General features: G+C 38.7%; 1 protein-coding gene across 1 annotated transcript in view; it reads left to right on the top strand.

Moving 5' to 3' along the window:
- ADAMTSL1 (ADAMTS like 1) overlaps positions 1 to 15,137 on the top strand; it is a 401,766-nt gene that overhangs the window by 266,518 nt on the left and 120,111 nt on the right. The window contains exons 6-7 of the mRNA XM_066568995.1: positions 7,845 to 7,971; positions 13,343 to 13,417. Coding sequence (XP_066425092.1) covers positions 7,845 to 7,971; positions 13,343 to 13,417 — 202 coding nt within the window. The remainder of the gene's footprint in view (positions 1 to 7,844; positions 7,972 to 13,342; positions 13,418 to 15,137) is intronic.

Genomic DNA, 15,137 nt, shown 5'->3' with positions numbered 1-15,137 from the left:
AAGAGGTAGCTTTTCCCCTACTGTGACATCTTTCCAGCACACAGAAAGCAGTGAGGTGGAGAACCATGATTCATAAGAGTAGTAGCCAAATGGTTAAATTGCTTATCATGCCAGGTAGGAACAGTTTTGTGGTGGAGAGTGGAAGGGAAATGGGATTATCTTTTGCATGTGAAAGAATCCTCAGTTGCACTATTAGTACTCCCCTGCCGTGAGTTAGCAATTTTTTACTTTCTCGACAAACAGAGGTTAGCATCTCCTCAGAGATACTTTGCTCTAGTCTTTTAGCAGAAACAACAAATGCTGACCAGCTTATCTACTGCTCACATGTCTTTGACCAGCAGCACTCACAGTAGTTCCCTTAGCTGGTGGCAGAGGGAGGAACATTGTCATTTCGAGGCTTGACAATAATGAGAAATTTAAAAGAGCAGCTTGGAGACTTCTAAGGGTTCTCTTTTAGTTACCAGGAAGTAATCTCTGTTCATGTATTTCTTTAGCACACCTAAAAGCCTGAGTTGCTAGAGTGGTGCAATGGCTTTATTGCTGTAGGGGATGGCAAGATGTCTTCAATGGCAGGGCAGTTTTGAGAGTCCTCAGCAAAACAGGTTTGCGGTTCTCACTGAAGACCTTGGCAAGGGGTCCAGTCACTGTGAAGACACAGGACAGGTGTTTTGGAGGCATTTGAAATAGCTTCGTCATCCCAAATGTCTTCTAGGGTCTGCATGCACTCCTCTTACACACAGAGCAACAGCACGGAGTACCATATAGACTAGCCAAGCTGTTTCAGCAGTAGCCTGGGAACAAGTGGCTTCTCTCAAGTATTTGAACTGTGGAAGATACCTGTTCCTTGATAACACAGATTATGTAACTGCTGAAGCACCAGAAAATCCTTGCTGGCACTGGTATAACAAAGCTCTGCAGCTGGATCCCCATTGATCCGGCCAACAGAGGACAGACTCCTGCCAACAAAAGAAGCCTGTACAGCCCCACAGAAGAGAGCTCAGAATAGTAATTTCAAGCATGTCATGAAGTCACCAGAGCTTACAAAGAATCGCAGTCACATGTAATGTGTCACAAGTGTCAATTAAATGCTTTTTCAATTGGTGTTTCATGTTCTAGGAGAAAAGGCTAGGCCCAGCAGGCAGAATTTACTCTTGTTTTCTCAATGACATGGCTACCAAGAAGCTGAGGGAGAGCTACCCTAATGAATTTTGTCTTAGATTGGCCTTTGCAATCACTTTCTGATGTAGTGTTTTAATATTCTTCAAGAACTGATAAATCTTCCCCCTGGAACTGCTAAAATATCCAGACAATAGATGTCATTCTTCTGGAGAAAAGCAAGTATTTCAGTGATGATCTGCTAAAGAGCACTAGCTAAAAAAAAACCAGTTAAGGCATTCTTGTCTCCTACAAAGAAATACACAAGCATGTAAGGACAAAGGAGAAACTAATTTTTACTCCAACTCAATGTGGATATGTAAACCTAAATACAGTGGAAACCAAAGTGTAAATTAAATGGTAAGTGAATATGAATAATCACAGAAGTTTCTTTTCTTCCTATTTTTGCCTGTTTATAAACTCTTGGAAGTTAGTTCTGTTTAAATGTTGCCTTTTACACAGCAGCAGCCTCTGGATTTCTGTATCATCAGAGAATGAATTACAGAGAGCTTTGTTCATGTGTCTGTGGACTCTCCTGTGGTGGTCCACACAAAAAAATTGATTGGTTAAAAATGAATAACCTGGAAAAAATCAATCTTTTTTTTTATCTTGGAAGATTCCTCGTAATTAATTTGCATGTAACAAGTTAACTTTTCCCCACCCAAGACTTTAGAGCATCTGTAATCCTTATTTAGACATGCCAGCTTTAAAATTAGTTTAGTTTCTATTTGTTAAATCAAGGGTAGCTTCAGAGCAATTTTATATTTCTTTTTCCCTGAGAGAAAATTAAGAAATATAAATTTCTCTTCAGTTCCTTCTGCTGCTAGGTGTTTGCTGTTCGCTTCTAGAGCTTTGGCTGAACCATTGATTCTCAATGTATTGTTGGTGTTTTCCAACACCTGTATTGGTATTGCTGTTCTGGTTGAGTGAGGCTATATAAGGGTCTTTGTTTAAATATATTAATAGCAGAGAGCTCTGGCTACCTGAGAATGATGGGACAGGTACCAGGCAGGATCTGCAGATTGGTTGCAGTGGATTAGTGGTAGATAAGGCAACCAGCAGCAACAAATCTACAGTCTGGCCAGCCATGTTTCATGTGTGGGGAGGTGTATCTTAGCCACTTCAATGGCTGTATTTAACAATTGGGGTAGTCATAAGTAACTGAAGTTTGTTTCACACTGCCTGAACAGTTGCAAGGTATGCTTCTCTCGAATTACCTTGCCATTGTGAAAATCACATTATGGTCTTTGATTATAGTTGGAACTCCACCAGAATTCCTAAGGACCTGAGGGAGTCGTGCCTGGTGCTGGTCAAGATTGCCTGTGACAGGATAACGTCATGAGGCTATGCCAGGAAAATGCTGGGGCTCTAAAATGTCATCTCAAAGGCATCGGTGCACTGAAGGGCAGATACCTCATCAACAGAAGCTGCAAGTCCTCCTGTCACAGACACCAACACAAATCCAATTTGCTGTACAGGCTCAAGCTTGTTCTCTCCCCAGTAATCTGGAGAGTAGAGCAGCTCTTCATGCTGATTCTGTAAAACAGGATTTTGAACCCAGTTGAAATGATGGCTCTGATCCAAAACCTTTTTCAACTGAGCAGTGATAATCCACACAAGTCCCACATTGAGCCCCACATTAGTATCTATGTGAAGGGCAACTTTGTTTTTCCCAGATTGTCAGAACTTCTTGCGTTTGAACTGCAGACATGCCCCTTGACAAACAGAGAGATTTATTTGTAATTGCCTGGATTTGCAAGCTTGCTTTATTACATTATTTCCTGCCTAGGATTTCTTAATACTGAATAGAAATTATTATGAAAACTTCTTACTTCAGGGCATTTCCAGACTAGCAGGGCTGTCATTGCTGGTCCAGTTTTATTTCTGGAAAAACCTGCTAAACTGAGCCAGAGTTCAAGTCCACAAGGGGAACACATGCACTTATAACACTCATGCACGCACTCAGTGATTAGTTCCAACTCCTGTTGTTGGACTTGTAGCCTGATGCCTTTAAATGACATGCAAGCAGTTGATCTGCTAAGTTGATAGCCATCTCTTTTCTTGCAGCATCCTGTAAAAATTATTTCGCCGCGTGTCTCAGAGTCAGGAATATCCTTATTTTTGTTTTGTCAACCTGTGAGCCGTCAAGTGGAGTAAGTGGAGGGGGGAGGTTGGGGGGAAGACGGGGGGAGAGTCAAACTCAGCATGAAGTCTGGGACTTCAGCCTAAAATATAATATGGAATCTTTACCTCTGAGTAGAGCTGTGGTACCTTATGCCAGAAAACAATACAGTCTTGGCCAACTAGGGATTAGCTGTTATTATTCTGGCTTTTTGTTGCTAGACTTTCTACACTAAACTCATAAGGAGAATAAAAAGTCAGCTCACTTTAGAGGTGATGAAGAAGGTCTGGGCAGGCAGTTGGTACTCACCTGTGATTTCCTCACTCTGGTACTACATGGCTGACATTTTCCATATACTGAGAGACCTCCAGAGCTCTGCAAAATCTGCCTTTACTGCTTTGAGGGCATTGAATCCCAATAGTAATGAGTTTCATAGAAGCACCTTTAGAAACACATAAGAGCTTCATCCAAAATTTATCAAACTTATAAGAACATGTTCTTGATTTTAATGGAATTTGGATTAGATAGTCAGGGAACTTAATGGAGCTGCTTCTGACATTTTGAGCAGTAACAATGTGCAGTTCAAGCCTCTGACCACACTTCAGCAACTTGAAACTCAAAAGATTTCAGTGTGGAAAGTCTGTGCTTCATTACCCTGCTTTAAGGGGAGGAAGCTTAATAGGTAATAGAAATGAGTATGAAAACTGCTTACTTCAGAACATTTCAAAGCACAATCTGTTGTAGTAATCCATTTTCCTTTCTAATGGGGACTTCCTTCCCAGACCTTTATGGATTGAAAAAGACTTCACCTCCCTAAACCCCCCAGGATATATTGAGATCAGAACTAGAATGCATTGGAAAGGGAAGTTTCTATTCCACAGAAATTTCATTATTTCAACATTAGATCCAGCTTCAAACCAAGACAAGGAGTTGACATTTCAAAGCTTTTCGGAGAGTGAAATAATCCCTAGACTTCTGATTCAAAAATGTTATTAAGTTATTTCAAACTATGTCCCCCAAACCATTACTCTGAGCTGTATATCGGAGTTCCTTGGCTTACCATGCTGATGAAGTAGTGCCTTCCATGGTGCTTATTTCCATGATGAGGTCTTCAGCCACCTCTCGTCAGGTGAATATGCCCATAGGCAGTGTCTTGGCGACTTTTCTAGTTCTGCAGACTACTTTTCTGGCGACTTTTGTAGTTCTGCAGTCTACTTTTCTTGGTAGCTGGCCTCTCCTAGTGTCTTGCATCTTCAACATCTCTGATTACAGCCATTTTAAAACCACCCCTCTGTGTTTTGTTCATGCTATGGGTGGATGCTGAAAGAAATAACCCTTGTTAACCCTTTGCAGGTTTTTGGCGAGTGGTGACATATTTTCACCCATTCCGTAACCTTTTTCAAGGACTTCTCTGCAGCCTTGATGGACAGTGAAAATAATGCTGTGGAAATAACATGTTCTCAACTCAGCCAAACTTCTGTTTCTTCCCCTCAGAGGCAAGACATACTGCTCTCATGAGCTGTGTATTTTTTCAGGAGCACTTCAATATTTCCTTGTCTGATCTTTTGCTGTCACAAAAGTCCAGCCTGCAAAATGTTTTCATATAAGAGCTACTAAAAACTCATATAAGAGATCTGGAGTAGTGTTTTTCGTATTAAAGCATCAGTGACTCCATTTCAAATACTAGCAATCTTTCTAGTGCATGTAATTACCTTCAAAAGATGGAAGAATTCCCCCAAGTAATGGGAAGAGGAAGAGGGAAGGAGGAGGAGGATGAGGAAGAGGAGAAGGAGAAGGAGAAGGAGAAGGAGAAGGAGAAGGAGAAGGAGAAGGAGAAGGAGAAGGAAAGGAAAAAAGAATAAATTTGGGGATAATTTTTATTTCAGGCATTGGTAATCACTCATAAATTTTTTTAATGAAAATATTCCGTATTCCCAGAGCTCTGCATATCTATTTAGAGAGATAATCTAACACAGTAAAGAAAAAAATCTCTGCAGAGACCTTGGGAACAAATAGGAAATTCATTTAATTTCATCAAAACTTTTAATTGCATAAAGTTATCTGAGACACTGCCAAATACAGTAAGGTTAATATACATTGTGTACATACCACAGAAATTTTAGAAATCACAAAGGTCTCCATACTTCACTTTGCTCATACTTCCATTGAAACATGGCATTTCAAGAGAAGAAATATTTTTATGCTGTACACAGGTAATGGCTGTCCAATTCAAAAAAAGAAACAAACCATAATTAAACTTCCTTTCACACCTGAGATTTTCCTGGTGGTTTCCTCCACAAGTTGCGACCTAGCTCCAGATTGCTCAGTTTATAAATTAACTTTAATCTGGTATAGCCCATGGCAACATGTGAGCTGATGATTCATAAAGTTAAAAATGCTTTAAAGTAGTACATGCTGGGGGTTTTTTAATTGGTTACCTCATACCTGGATTTAAAATCCAGCCAATTTCCTATCCAAACAGTTTGCATATTCATTTCAAAATAGGCAAAGGCATAAAGATATGTGTACCACTCTAAACTGCACTTTTCAGCAGATATGAAAGGGAATTCTGACCTTTCTTCTGTTATCTGGGCTCCCCAACAGGACCCTTTTCGCTGTGGGTACTAGTGATCTCTAATGTACTAGAAGGAAAATCTGATTTGTAGCCAGTTTTCAGATCATGCAAATGATCCTTTTTACCCTCTTTTCTACACCGTGGCAATCATGGAAGTTAAAGCATACCAGTCTGCATATATCAAAGGTGGTTAAGCTCCTGTAAGAAAATTCTAGAAATAAAATAGACAGAAATCTTACACAGTACTATGGATACAATTTGTATATCTGTATTTGGAAGTTTTGTATGGTGCAATCACAGTGAAGATACGCTTATCTTTGCTTCCATTTTCTAACCATTATTTGTCATGATGTTTCTAATTTGTTAAAATGTCTCTTGCAGTCTTGGTATGGCTAGCTTTTCAAGGAAATGTATCATTTTTGTGACTGTTGCTTCTTTAGGCTTCATTAATTCCCTTAGAGGGATCATAATATAATGTGTAAGCATAGGAGGCTTGGCCCAGTTCTGACCTGGAAGAAGTAGGTAAAATGAAACAAATTTGATAATAGCTTTCATCAAGCTTGAATCTATAATGATTTAAATTTAATTAATTATATTGTCAATATGACAGATAATCAAGGAAACAGCTATTCTGCAGCTAGTAAAATAATGATGTTAGAAATGGGAATTGAATTGCTAAAGGAAAATACTGGTTATAAAAGACTGCATTTTCATAGACAGATGAAGAGCAAACCCCAAAGTTTGACAGATGAAGAGTCAAACCCCGAAGCTTATCTCACCCTAGCAAAGATGTATAATTCTGCACACTCAGATTTGCACAAATAAGAAATATTAGTCTATGAATGTTTTAATGCGCAAGTTACATGTACAGCTTTTATGAGTCTTGATGACAAGTGCCCTGTTTGCTCTCATCATTTTTAGTTCTCAGATTTAACTAAAACTCAGAAATGTGGGAAAAATTAAAGCTGAAAAAACACTTTCTTTAAAATTCCCTGTATTTATATATACATTCTGTTTGGCTAAGAGCCTTAGCACAACCTCATTAGAAGTTATAGACAATTATTTGTTCATTACTTACTCTGAATGCCAGAATGCTAGAAGGCCTTTAATTTTCTAGTACTTACAAAGGTAATTATAACATTGCAAGGACTTTCTTAATTTCTTAGATTTCTATTATTTATGTAAAAAATTCATGACTTGTAAGCAAAACTTAAAAGTTCAAACAAAAGGCCTACATTAACACTGTGTTAAACAGATAGTCCACTCATTAATTTTAAATGTACCTAATTATAAATTACTATTTGATTCTTCTCAGAATAACAAGGTTTTTGCAAATTGAGAAACCTAGTTTATCCATTCAACTCTCAAAATTTTTAACCAAACAATTTGCATGTAGGAAAAACCCAATTTAAGAGCAGGTTTTACATTCATGCAATGACTCTCAATTCTTTTGCAACCATTCCAGCCTTCTTTATCAGATCTTTTGCAATGTCTGAACACAGGCATTGACAGTGTGGGATGAGTTTATTGTCAAATGTAATTAAATCCACATGACTTTCCCAGCTGCATAGCAGGTAAAATTTCAGAGGCGTGTTGCTATTGATCCATGTTTCTCTTCACTTTTATCTATCAGTCTGCTTCCTATCTGTCTTTTTATTTGTTTCAGGCATTTTCCTTTGTGAAACTCTAAGTGAAATTTCTGATAGGACTCTGACCAAGAAATGTCCGCAATGCCCTAAAATAACAACCTCCACCAATACTCTTTTCTTCCTCTTAACTGCAAAAGCCATTGAGTACTAACCTGTTCCCTATCTCTCGCCTGACTTCAGTGCAACTGCCAGCCAGATTTGCTCAGCCTCTTTGATTGCTAAGGTACTTTATGGCCCTCTAGAGATGTTAAGAGGGAAATTTAGAGTAATTAGTTGCAGAGATGAATTGAGTAGTCAGTTGGTAAGTGCTCACGTTGAACTGCACATCTTTCTTTCTTGCCAGATTGTTGGCTGTGACCACCAGCTGGGAAGTGCTGTCAAGGAAGATAACTGTGGGGTCTGCAATGGAGATGGGTCCACCTGCCGGCTGGTTCGAGGCCAGTATAAGTCCCAGCTCTCTGCAAGTAAACGTAAGCTGTTCCTTCTGGTAGAGTGCCACCTTTCCCTTTTAGTGAAGTTTTCATTTTTTGCAGGCTAGATTTCACCCCACTCTTTCTCGGGTACCTGAATAATTGTGTTCAGTCTAGTTGTCCCACAGGTGCTTGCCTCTTCAGTTAAAGCAGCCTTGCTCAGACTGCTGGTCAGGTTGTGGGGGTGGACAGAGGCTTGTGGACAGGTGTCCATCAGCATATTGCCCATCTCAGCTAGCTAGTTGCTTGTGAAGAGCAGGAGAGCAGGAGGAGGTGGCTGTATTGGCTGGCTGTGCACAGGACTTAGTGCACGCTGCTCTCGACAGAATGGTTTATGCTGCTCTACAGCAGAGGGAAACCCTGAGGGGCTGGCTGGTGGTGCCAGCCTGGCAGAGTGCTGTCTCCAAGGCCTCTTAGCATCACGTGTGTCTGCATGCTCTTCATGGTGCCCAGTTCTACAGAGAACTGAGGAACCAAAGTTGTCAGAAAGTGCCGACACAGGCTTGAGAGAGATGTCTACAGAAAAACATGGCCTTTCCTGCATGCTGACCCAGCTTAACTGAGAGTGATAAAGTAGCATTAGTGTGGCCCAGTGAGGGGGTTAATTTATCTTGAACCCCAGACAGATTTTTTCAATCTGTTTATAGCACCACAGATAGAGCTATAAAACTTTTGCGATGGGAGATAGGGTGTGTTCTGTCAGTTTGAAGGAAGGATTAAAAAGTATGTGTATTTTCATGTCTATGTAGACACACCTAAGGAATCACATGTGCTAGCCTGAAAACCTTCCCCCAGCCTTAGAGTTTAATTATACCAGCCCTACCATTCTGGAACAGCTTTGCAATTGCTGAATAGCACATGACTTTAAAGCTTCAAATAGCAGTGTAATATCCATTGGTGACAGTGTATGTATACTTGTGGGTTCTGTAACAGGGAAAGCTGCTTTTTACAAAAGCTTCTCTCTGTCAAAGAGTAACTGCGTTGGTATGGAGTGTGTATAGCATATATGGAGCTGTAGCACACAGAGCAGCTGATAGCACAGTGCAGGTGTGGCTCTGTGTTTGCTGAGTGAGGGGAAGGGAAGGGAAGGGAAGGGAAGGGAAGGGAAGGGAAGGGAAGGGAAGGGAAGGGAAGGGAAGGGAAACTATTTTGTATGAAGGAAAGAAAAGAATAATCCTCATAAGAGGATTCTGAAGCGGAATTGTACATTAGAGGACAAAGGAAATAATTCACAAAGATTTAGGAATGGAATTTCACCTTGTTGTTAGGTTTTTTACAATGAGCAGGAACAGATTTGGAAATTTGAGTAATAGTGTTTGTGAATTTTTTTGGCAAATGTCTTTTCCTGTAGGAGCAATTAATTTTTTTTTTTAGTTGCTTTGTAAAAAGGTGCTCATCTCTTCTCTACTGAAGATAAAGTCATTAATATATTATGCACAGGAATAAATGTTAGTAAAACACAGTAACCAATTTTCAATGGTTTCCTCTTAAATGTAAAGAATGTTAAATAGATAATGGAGCAGATGACAGAGAGCACAATCTTAGACTGAGATAAATGTGAAAAAAAGTTAGAGAATGGATTTCTCAGACAAATTTGCCTGTATATAATTGATATGAAGAGCTAGGAAAATTGTAGATTTTGTGTGCAGTCTGTATAATGTGGCATTATTTCCTTCCCTGCTGTAAACATGCATGTTTTTATGCAACACTGTGAACTTTGAATCTGTGAATAGTGTCTTTTTTTAAATTGGGTTTTTAAAAATCTTAAAGAACCAGTTATGAATCCCCTTCACATGTGTGAATTAATATGATTTTTTTTTGTGGTTGACTTTAAAATGATTTATGTAAATGTTGTGGAAATTCGAGATTTTAAATGTTGAAATTGTTTCAAAAATCTATTGTGTTCATTTTCTGCATTTATCTTCCCCAGCTCTCTTGGTACTTCATCTGTGTCAGGATCTTGCTAATTTGTCACTATAAACATAAATACACAGGCAAATTTGGGATCAGGGCCTTATTCATTTTATTTATTCAGTCATTTAAATGCCTGGATTCACTAGTTGATAGCTAAATTTCAAGTTATCTTTATAAAATGATCCTGGTTTTCTAGAATTATGTCTACTTTATCTGTGGTTTAAACAAGGGATTAAAAGACAGACTGCATTAGGAAAAGCATTAGAAAAATCAGAGAGTATATGTACATCAGTGACTAGATATCAGCAGTGACTAGAAATTTTGCCTCATTTGGGAGTTTTGTTTCTCTAAGAATAGTATTCAATCTTGAGGACTGTTCTAGGGGTTGCACAGTTGACCTTTACTCCAGAGCTGCCCCAATAGTTTCTGAAGCTGTTTATATCTCAAAACCATTCCAAACACAGTCTTGAGCTCATCATACTAAAGTAATTTTCTCTTGGTGCTCACATCTGGTTCCCTTTTCGCTGCTGTTTATATCATGCAAAGGCATAAGAGAAAGAAATGCATAGAGCTTTTAAACACTTAGCATTTCCTACAGAAACAGCTTCTCCACTATTTATAGGGATATTACACAAGTCCCAGTGGCTTCAGAGACAGAAACATAGTAGGGCAGGATGTAGTGTGATGCTGAATTCTAACCTACATTTTCAAGAAAAAGAAAGCACATGTGTCTATGCTTTTGTAAGACCGATAATAAAAAAACTACAAAAACCTTCATTCATTTCAGAAATATTCTTTATTCTTAGGTGCTTTGGGTGGTTCTTTAGAAGTCTGCAGAAAATACATATTTCTCTTTTTTATTTAGTATCTTCTTTTGGGAACTCTGTGTGTCCTTCCTATGAAGATAAGATGCGTTTAAGCAGGCTTCTCTGTATTATTCACTAAGAAGCTAGAGAGTTAGTCTGCTGATCACCTAGTCCGAAGTTGGTATTTCTCTAAAACAGGATTGACATCTACTAGCAAAGTAGAGTAGTTTATAAGCAACTTGTAGAAATTATAATGCTGTCTAGACATTCACCTAATTACTCTTGTTATGGCTGTCAAAAATATATGTGGTTCCAGATTTCTACTGAATATCAGTAGTAATTGGGAGATAGAAAAAACTCCATTTTTCATCATGAGAACTGAAAAACCATTTGTCCAAAATCCAAATTAAAAATCTGAAACTAGAAGAAACTTATTTCTTATGGGAATCTGATTTATGTACATGACATTTAACTATTGCCTAAAACCTTGAACTTTCTTCTCAGCCCTGAGCCACTGTTGTCTGGGACCTTTCTTTGCTTCCCTATGCACAGTCTCCAGAGAAAACCAACCACCTGTTAAAGCATTTTGTGTCTTTTCCACACAGCTGCTCAACAGTCTGTCTCTCTGCTTATTGTTGGGAAGAGCTGTGACTAAATGTTAGCCTGTTCAGTTTCATGTCTCCTCTCAGGAAATGTCTCCTCCTTATCACTGTTAACCTCAGGAAATTATCCTTGAATCCCCAGTGCTTCTGCTTTGTGAAAGCAGGAAGAACTGTGATAAGCATAAATCCCACTGAGCTTTGCATTTCACAAAAAGCGTGCTAGGATTTCAAATGGAGAGCAACTACAAGATCAGGTGAAATATAGTCCTAGCAATATCCTGGGGCAGGAGATGCAGGCTGAAAATATAAGTTCACATGGGCTTTAAACTGTCCAGGTTTTTTGTGACATGTTAGTGAGTTGAAATTCTGCAGCACAGAGTGTTTAACTGAGGCAGTCAGATATAATAATGGCATGGGACTGTCTTTAAATAAGGCTTGCATAAAGGCCATTCATATTAGGGTTTTTTTAAATTGAAGTTACTGTTTTTCCAAACTCAGTCCAAAAACTGCTATATATATACAAGAAACTGATGTGTCATACTCACATATGTTGCTCCCCAAAATGGATAAAATAATTTATCCTACTGGGTATCTTGAATCTGAATGCTAGAAGGGTACCAATAAAGCAGTATTAGAATATTAGTATTTAATTATTTTTTTGGAAATTGAATCTTTGTCTTTCCAAATAGAAAATTTGAGTTATGTATTGATAGGAAAGATTCCTAGCTTTACTAATCAGTGGGGTATCAGAGATGTGGATGAGCAAAACATGTGTTGTGTTTAAGCCTAGTTACAAAAGACTTAGACACTGAAACTTTGGATAGTTTGAGAAGACATACCAAATCAGAACTCAAAAATGGGACATGCTTCAGAAGCACCTGAAAATTTAAATGGTCTTTATGTCCACACAACTTTTATGGCACTTTAAGAGACTGCTTACATTTCTGTCGCACTTCTGGGGTAGTAAGAGGCAACAAAGTGTGAGTATTTCATCCCATAAAGCTTTGAAATATGAGTGTCAAGAATTCCTATGCTGCATTACAGAATTTAAAATTTAAAAGGGTTCTAGTTCACAGGTTTTGAGATATGGTTTGGACGAATGAATGTATTGCTTAAAAGCTCCTGTTTCTGATAGTGTTTCCCCTCTCTGTTGGCTCTCTACTTGTGATATAAAATGACAACATCAACAACTATTTTGCCAGTAAGTAACAATCCTGATTTAACAGGGTTCCAAGAGTTTTCCCAGTTTGATCTGGGCAGAAGTGTAAGACCCCAACTCATATATTTGAATGAAAGATAAAACGCTTTTAGTGTCTGAATTGACCTCACCTGAAAAACACTGTTTTGAGAGCAGATCTGTAGCTCTGCTAGAAGGCATTTCATAACATAGATGTGAGCAGTTCTAATGAAGAAATAGTGAGAGTTTTTCCTCTCACGTCTACCACCTTCTCACTCTCCATAAAAACCCTTTCAGCAAGCATACCTTTTCTTTCCCAACTTCCAGTTACATGGGAAGAAGGCAGAAAGGACAGGGAAAAGTGAATGAAATGTGCTGGTTAGTTCAGGTCAGCATTCTCTGGGCAGACCACTGGGCAGAACAGTAGGAGACCATCACATATCATGGATGGGATCATGGAGAAGCTGTGGGGTTTAAGTGAGAAAATGTCAAGTGAGAAATGGGAAAGCTATTCTGGTTAAATATCACAATAAGCTTATGCTTCTCTACCACAAACACTGATTCAAAATACTTGAGTGTTTTAAGTGGAGTTGTGATGAAATAGAAACTTACTAGTTACTTATGAAAACCATAAATAGTTGTGAAGGAGTTGGGGATAAATAAAATGAACAGGTTTGAATTCTTCTTAGCAGAAGGTTCTTACTACATTTAACTAGTTCCTTTTCCAGATTTTTAGTAATAAGTCTTGGTGTTTTTAATTGATCCTAAGGTTTTTCTTTTGACTGCCTTGTAAACACCTATTTCAATGCTTATTTTAAAACAGATGGGAATTTCCTTGCTTATTTACTCCATGTGTTTTTGCATTCCCACAGTGGATGATACAGTGGTTGCTATTCCCTATGGAAGTAGACAAATTCGCCTCGTGCTGAAAGGACCTGATCATTTATGTAAGTAGAAGGAGTTGGTGTACCCTTGTTTAAGAGAGCCTTGGTAGCCTGCAGTGCTCTGTTTACACTGTGGTGTCTGGTTTCCCTCTCTCAGATTACTGATTTCAACACACAGATGAGTCCTGCTCTCAGAAGTTTTCCTCAGACCCAGTTATCTCAGTGGTACACTCTTTTCAAAGCAGACCTTGCCCAACAGTGCAGAGTTCTTTGGCCCTTCATAATTTTTCGGTCATTTCTGTTTGCTTATCCTTTGGCTGGCTCACTTGGTGTCAAGGGCTTTTGTTTAAAATTAATAAAGTACATACCACTGAGTGAAGAAATACTGAGAACAGTAAAGTATAAGCTTCCCTGCAGCTCAGCTCAGCCATCAAGCTGCTCATGACATTAACACATTTCTGTTATGATCTTTCTCTCTCCCCTAGATACACATATGCACTCACACTATGTGTGTGCACATGCATACACACACAAAATCACACTAAAGATCTGAAACTGCATACAAGAATGAAACCTTGTTCTTTAGCAGTGGTATTGCTCCAAGGAGTTAAGACCACTGAGTTCTGCTAGCCCATCATTTGGCTATAACACTTTGCTGCTTCATCTGTGTATCCCAGAAGCTGTATATCCCTCTTTCCTGGAAGGAGTCTCAGGATTTGAGAATATTCTGCTAGAGCTGAAGGCAAATCCATTTATTTAATGCATAGAAGTTCCTGGTACCTCTCTCTCTCATCTTCCAGTGCAGTAGCTGCTCACAAGCTGCTTCCTTTCTTATCAGCAGGAAATTAATGTTAGAGTATTAGTAAATATGATTTACTGTCAGAATAAAACCCCAATATGTACTGCTTGACCTCTCAGTAGCACAAATTATTGTAAGATAAGTCAGGCTACCCTTTCCCTTTTCCAAAAGTCTTTAGGAATTTTCTGCTGTACAGACCATTTACGTCTTCTGTGTTTGTCGGTGTAGGTACAAATATGAGTGTCAGCAAAGATGTGAAACACCAAATCATTTCACTGCCTTCCTATTTTCTTTCACCCAACAATTGTATACAGGGTATCAAAATAAGTGATGGCTTACTAGGGCTGTACTATGGCTCCCTCCTTGTGTTGAGAAAACACTGAGTTCTTCAGATTTAAAGCTGTGCATAAAGACAAGCAAATTACAGGTTATAAACCAAGCAAAAAAATGTATTAAGTTTTTGTTAAAAGTTCAAATGCTGCCTGTACCTCAACTTTAAGTGGCCCTTTGTGTATTCCTGAGCTGCTCCAGTATGGCTGATATTATTTTCCCAGTACATGACATGCACTCTTCCTTTCGCTCTTGTCTTCTTTTCTTATATAGATATTCTCTTCCAAGGTAGAAAATTTTGTCCTTTTGTTATTGTTTCAGTGAAATTGAGCTATAAAACAGAGAGCTCAGAGAGAAATGAGATTTTCTGGAGAGATGGATCTAAAGCTTCACTCAGGCTGTATCATATTTCATTACAAAAAGATTTGAATCAGCAAGGTCTGCCTTAGTCACTGGTTGAGATTTAGATTAACTGCACTGTGTAAACATGAATACGTCCAAATATATCTCTTTCTTGTTTCAGATGTCCCCTTGAATCTTTCTGTTCACTCATCAAAGGATTTTATATATGTATGAGCTACAGTCAGTTTCAGGGGGAGGGAGTATTTTCCCCTGTGAACTTCGGTTGTGGGAGAAGTCAATAGGAGGCTGATT

Source organism: Molothrus aeneus, chromosome Z (genome assembly GCF_037042795.1).
Source record: "Molothrus aeneus isolate 106 chromosome Z, BPBGC_Maene_1.0, whole genome shotgun sequence".
NCBI classification, from domain to species: Eukaryota; Metazoa; Chordata; class Aves; order Passeriformes; family Icteridae; genus Molothrus; species Molothrus aeneus.
The sequence above is the reverse complement of the archived record's forward strand: the minus strand, read 5'-3'. Positions and strand labels throughout refer to the sequence as shown.